At 44.6% G+C, this 6,698-nt stretch overlaps 1 protein-coding gene across 1 annotated transcript; it reads left to right on the forward strand.

Moving 5' to 3' along the window:
- The first annotated feature begins 6 nt into the window (after window positions 1–6).
- On the forward strand, window positions 7–4,436 carry PENK (proenkephalin). The gene is made up of 3 exons (XM_006769059.2): window positions 7–133; window positions 602–742; window positions 3,451–4,436. Exons 2-3 carry the CDS (start codon window positions 605–607, stop codon window positions 4,108–4,110), a joined length of 798 nt encoding a protein of 265 aa, XP_006769122.1. The 5' UTR covers window positions 7–133; window positions 602–604; the 3' UTR covers window positions 4,111–4,436.
- The last annotated feature ends 2,262 nt before the right edge of the window (window positions 4,437–6,698 follow it).

Here is a 6,698-nt window from a genome sequence, read left to right on the forward strand (position 1 = left end):
GCCTGCCCGCGCCCCCCGGGCCGCGTCTCCCCCGCGCCCCCTGCCCCTGACACCTGCCTTCTCCTCTCCCTTCTAGGGTCGTGGCTGGGACTCCGCTTCTCCGACCAAGCTGCGCCATCTGAACAGCGTCAACGTGAGTGAACTTGGCCAGAGCGCTCCTTGACCGCGCGCCCTTGGGGCCGTCTGCCTGCTGGGTTTTACTCCGCGTCTCATTGCATGGGGTTCCCAACCGTCTTCCTGTTTGTGACCCGGGTCAATGTCAGGCCTCCCCAAGCTCCTGCTTTCGAGCATTTGGTCTTGGCTCTTCCCTGCAGAATCTTGCCCGGAGCAGCGTGCGCCCAGTAAGAGAGCCAAGTGCTCAGAGCAGCCCGGGGCTCGGGGCGACCGTGCCGACCCGGGCACCGGGAGGTCATCTGAGATGGCCCGGGGCCTCTCAAACCCGCATCGGCCGGGCAGGCGGGGTCCCAGGCGAGAGTGTCCCTAGGAGCTCTTGCTCTCTGGTCCCACAAACTCCCGGCTGGGACTGTCCCGGCGAGGGTCTCTCCGAGGGGACCGCTTGCTTTCGGGCAGGCTCGGAGTTCGCGTCCCTCTCTCCCCGCAGCCCATGGCGCGGTTCCTGACCCTCTGCACCTGGCTGCTTGCGCTCAGCCCCGCGCTCCCGGCGACCGTGCGGGCGGAATGCAGCCAGGACTGCGCCACGTGCAGCTACCTCCTGGCGCGCCCCACCGACATCGACCCTCTGGTGAGTGTTAGCGCGGTAGCGGCCACCGCACGGTGCGTCCTCTGATGGCAATCGGTCGCGGTCTCTGGTGACTTCGGTGTCTCTACTGTTCCCCTGTACGCTGACCCAGGTCCCGCTCTAGCTCTCAGCTTCGGGGACCCACAACTACCTAGGGACTGGTAAGGGTGGCCATGTCCCCACACAAACCAAGTTTGTTTTCACCTGGGGGATATGGGAGCCCCATGTGCTCTCTTCAGCACCTTGGAGAGCACTGCGTTGTCACCTCACCTGTCCCAAAGAAGATGCTCAGTCACCCCAACTCCTACCATCCCACTAAGGGACCCTTCCACACACCACCATCCTCTCATCCTGCCTGCAGGTAATGTCATTTTTTATTAGTGACATTTTTGTCGCCTTTTTACGTATTTCATTTCTCTAGCACGGTTTAGCCTCTGGTCCCTCAAGCCCTTTACCTTCAAAGATCTAAGGGGGAGGGAGGGGAGAGCAGAGAAGAGAAAGAAATTGGCAACAGTCTCACATACAAGTGATGGTGAAATTCAACTGCTGCCATGTCATGAATGTGCTTCTGTAAAACCTACTAAGACAACAGTTTGATGTGCCTATGGAAAAGGCACAGGAGAGGTGGCCAGTGTCCAGAGAGGTGGCAACAAAGAAAAGAAAAGGACTCCACTGGGCCTTGGGGCACGGGTGGAGCTGAGGACAAATGAGCTCTTATTCTAATCATAGTCCAGGTGCTCTTGAATCACCACCATGCTCTACAGATCCAAATCTCCGGGATGTGAGACCCGGGCAGCTTCATTTTAACCAGCTCCCCTGGGATCCATTTGCACTCCTCGATTTGTTGAAATTCTGTGATGACTTCAACAGCTCAGTAGAGAATCATGTATTCATCCAAGGAGTCAAGCTCCTCACTGGAGCCTTTGAAGACATTTTGCTATGTGGATGTGTAAAATAGGGACAACAATCTCAGGGAAGTATTCCACAAAATCCAAGGTTTCTAATTCAGGTTTAAGGTTTGTTTCATTTGAATTACCCGATTCACTTCCTTTGATATGTGCATGTGCTAACATGGCTTTAAAGAGAAGACATATAGTGGGGCTTTATAATTAAACTTACAAGAAAAACATTGCCTCTTAATTAGGGGTAAAAACACCTTCATCCATCTTTTTTCTTCTAATTGTTTTTGGTTTAACTGATTTGTTTTGTATGGGAACTTACATCTTAGATTGTTATTTTACCTCTGACAGAAGGCTTTGTCAATGACTATATTGTTAGAATTGCAGTGGTAATGGAGTTTTACCTTGGATGCAAAAACACATATGAGAAATGAGATTTCCTAACCAACACCATGGAGTAAAATCAATATAACAGATATTTATTGCCCTTCTACCACGTGAAAGACATCCGTGCTTGGTTCTGTGGCAGATGCAAATATTCATAGGCATGTTATGATTGATGTCCAAATTGAATTTGTCCTCTAATATGACCTTGACCATAGAACACGGAGTGTGATAAATATAGCAAAAAGCGCATAGACATATATAGGAGCATATAAATTCACATTACTTTTAAAAATATTAATCTGTTATTATGATTGTCATTATTTGTGTTTCAAGAAATCCTAACATTAAAAAGCATTTTGGTAATAGTGTACAAAATATTCAACATTAAGTTTTGGTAAAGAAATCACTTAAATTATATTTTAGAATAAAAATATTGACACCTGAACATCTTAAGTTCTTGTTAACATTTTTATTTCTTAATCATATATAAAAATAAACAGGATCACTTCAATCAGATCATCTTTAGGTTTTTATATGCATATATTTTTAATTTTCTTAGACACAAAACAGTCATTAAAATTTGATTAAATATGTACCCTACAGAATTTAGTTGCACTAATACACCTTTTCCTATACATCAGCAACTAAATGTTAAGAAAAGTAATATGAATAACATTAGCATGTGTTTAATTTCATATGTGATCTCATAACTACAAATATTTGGTTCAAGATGATTAACTCAGTTTTAATCAATTCAGGGTGGAAAAAAGCAAACCTCTACTTTCACCAAATCAGTATGTCATAATACAAATAATTCATAGGATTTAAATTGAAATTTTAGAAAGTCTTTTTTTAAACCTATTTTAAATTGGTTATTTTTCTAAGATAGAAAATGTTTGCAGGAATATTGGATACCATTGCAGGTAAAATATTAACAAAAGAAAATAAAGAAACCTCATGTCATTGGTACTTATTTTGTGTAAGACAAGAAGATAAAAGGAATTTTCGGATAATGTCCCTAATTAGGTAAACAAATTTCTCCCTTGTGATTAGAAAAAGCTCAAATGAAATGAAATCAACAGTGAAAATTTATCCCGTGAAATTAGATTGTTCAGGCAGTCAATCTAGGTTAACATTGGGTGAAAAAAACCTTTTACGGTATTGAAATGGCCCAATATATATATATATATCCTGTTTAAATTCAAAGAAAACTTCTCATTTGTTTCAATTCGTTCTCCACAATTTTTCTAAATCCATTTCCCTTTGATTTGCCTATTGAGTGTGATGAAAAGCTTTAAGAAGAAAATGGAGATTATTAAGGGAGTGCTCATCTCGAAGTAAATACATTGTGGTCCACGCCAATCTGTTCCCTTCACAAAATCAGAAAAGCCTCCTTTTATTCTCAAATCGAATTCTCCTCCCCAGGCTTGCACCCTGGAGTGTGAAGGGAAGCTGCCTTCTCTCAAAACCTGGGACGCCTGCAAGGAGCTGCTGCAGCTGTCCACGCTGGAGCTCCCTCCAGAGGGCACCGGCGCCCGCAGAGAAAGCAGCCGGCCCGAGGAGAGCCATGTGCTGGCCAAGAAGTACGGGGGCTTCATGAAAAGGTATGGCGGCTTCATGAAGAAAACCGATGAGCTTTCTCCTCTGGAGCCAGAAGAGGAGGCCGAGGGAGGTGAGACCCTTGCCAAGAGGTACGGAGGCTTCATGAAGAAGGATGCAGGCGAGGGTGGCACTCTGGGCAATTCCTTAGACCCCCTGAAAGAGCTGCTGGGCACAGGGGACAACCGAGAGGGCAGCCCCCACCAAGAGGCCGGGGATGAAGACGTGAGCAAGAGGTACGGGGGCTTCATGAGAGGCCTGAAGAGGAGCCCCCAGCTGGAAGACGAAGCCAAGGAGCTGCAGAAGCGCTATGGGGGCTTCATGAGAAGGGTGGGCCGCCCGGAGTGGTGGATGGACTACCAGAAGCGGTACGGGGGCTTCCTGAAGCGCTTCGCCGATTCTCTGCCCTCCAACGAAGAAGGTGAAAGTTACTCCAACGAAGTTCCTGAAATGGAGAAACGATATGGAGGATTTATGAGGTTTTAATGCCCTTTCCCATCAGCGACCCCGGGCCCCAGCCAGCCTTCCTCCATCCCCCAGTGAGAGACAGCCTCGCTAATCGTGTTCTGTTGCCATGTGTTGCCTGCATTACATAGCTGACTTGATTGTCTGAATAACTACACGACCTGAAAGCTCTCTTTGCAGGTTCTGTGATCTTTTGAGAGTCTGTAAGCTCAGTATTGGTCTGTGGCAGCTGTCTTGTTTTCGTGCTAAAATAGTTTTTGGTCACCTTGTCCATTATTTTTTGACAACACGCCAATAAATGCTTTCTTGTTTATGCATATAATAAACCCATTACCCTGAATGCATAACACGCTTGCAAGTCTCTTCTTCTCCAAGGCCCTCATTCACCTTTGGATTCCAACAGTGAATCTTAAACGCAGAGACAGTGAAACCATCTGCTTTCGACAGAGTCACCACTGGCCTCCTTCTCTTCCTACAAGGGTGGTGCAAAACAGTTTTCATTTAATATCTTATGTATGTGATCTTAGATGAGTAAACACATTAGAGCAAAATAAAATGTATTTCCACTCTCATATCTGGAAATCAGATGCGTGAAGAAAACCAAAGCTATGCCCTCGTATATAAGAAAATCTACATTAACATCCAGATGTGTATGTCTCTCTTCTCCAGTGAAGTATTTTAGAAGTTAATAAAAAAATTAAAGATAATTTAGCCCCATTGAATGACAGTGAAGACCAGAAAGGTTAAGTCATTGGTGTGAGCTTCCCCAGCAGCTGAAAGATAGAAAGAGAATTAAGAGCCCCAACTTCTTGCTCCCAAGCAGTGTCTTTCTCACTCTAATTCCCTATTGCTCATCCACATCACTACCAAGAATTGGAAGAACTCGAAACCATATACCATTCATTATTATACACCCCTCCACCACAACCACAGCAGGTGCTCCAATATCTGCTGAATGAATAAAATATTGAATGAAGAGATTTAGTGACGGGTCCCTGGGAAAGGTATTATGGATGTTTTCTAAGACAGATTCTCATCACACAAAGAACTTATGAGTATTCCATATGAATTAAACCACAGAGAACAACATTCAGGTACAAAAACATACATAACATTTTCCCCTTTTTCTAACTGAAACTACCTACAGCTAAACTAACCACTAAGTCTTTTATCCAGGACCCTACCCATCCTCTCCTTTGTGGTCTTTCCCAAAAAATCAGGGTTTAGCAGCTGAGAAAAACAGAGGCAGAGTCTCTGCTCTGCAGTCTGGTCGTGCAAGCACCTGTTCCTTTCTGAAGAGACAGCTCCACTGTCCTGGGCAGCCCGGCCCGGCCAGGGTTCTCAGGGCTCCACGTGGCCACATGCTATTGAAGACCCACCTTCTCCTCATCAGTGCAAGGGTCCCTCCCCCATTCACAGAGCCCCACCAACACCTATCTTCCTGATCCTTAGCAACCAACTTTTCCTTCCGGGCCAGAGCCCTCCTTTTTAATGAGAGGTGCGCGTAATGTGGGTGTTCGAAGCAGAACAGGAAGAAGGCGACAACCTCGCTGGCCCTTGGAGATCAGGGTCAGGAGCATGCGGCCTGATGGGCTGGGACACATCGGCGATATGAGGTCTCTATTCAGCCTTAGCCAATTGTTTCCCTTGGAAATGCCAGCCCCTTGTTGCCAGACTTTTCCAGAGAAACCTGAAACCTAGATTTTCATGATAAAAACCCAAGATTTTAATCTTGCCCGTGGATTCTATTTAAAACAGAGTTATGGGTGAAAAAGGTGAACGGCATTGAGAAGTACAAATTGCCATTTATAAAAACAGTCATGGGGCTATAAAGTACAGCATAGGGAATATAGTCAATAATATTGTGATAACTATGTATGGAGCCAATGGGGTTCTAGACTTATTGGGGTGATCACTTCATCAGGTATATAAATGTCTGGTCACTATGTTATACACTTGAAACTAACATAATATTTCTCAACTGCATTTATTTATAATTGAATAATAAATAAATAAGTAAAATGCTAAAAGTAAAAAATAAAACAGCGTGGACCAAACAAAATCCATCTGCAGGTCAGATTTGAGAGACATGGAGCTAGTCTTTATAAAAAAAAAAAAAAAAAACTCACTTAATTCTCTTCCTAAGACAAAGGACTCCTAAACCTTGGAAACAAGAACCTTATTGGAGACAGTAAGAGTAAAATGCCCTGTCCCTTCTTGATAAGTTAATAATAAAATTGTTCTACAATAATACAATGTGTGCACATACATAATCTCATACAGCACGTTTGAGGAAACACAATTTCACACTCAAATGAATACATTATTTTTCAAATCCAGTGCAGTTCTTTATGCAGGAGCCCTTCTTTTCTATTTGAGTTAGCTGTGCAGATCCAGCTAAAACACAAATGATTATCTGCCCCTCTATTTCCCATCTGTCACCTCTGCTCAGGGTGAGACAGGTTACTTACCGTTGTACTTCCCCACCCCCAGAATCCCTGGTGGAGAATAGAAACCTAGAGATGTGCCACAAATGTTTAGGGAGGGAAGGAACAGAGGAGGGGGAGGGGGAAACGAGAGGGAGGACACAGAGAAAGGAGGATGGGACA

The sequence above is a fragment of the Myotis davidii genome, unplaced genomic scaffold, assembly GCF_000327345.1.
Source record: "Myotis davidii unplaced genomic scaffold, ASM32734v1 scaffold1, whole genome shotgun sequence".
In the NCBI taxonomy this organism is placed as follows: domain Eukaryota; kingdom Metazoa; phylum Chordata; class Mammalia; order Chiroptera; family Vespertilionidae; genus Myotis; species Myotis davidii.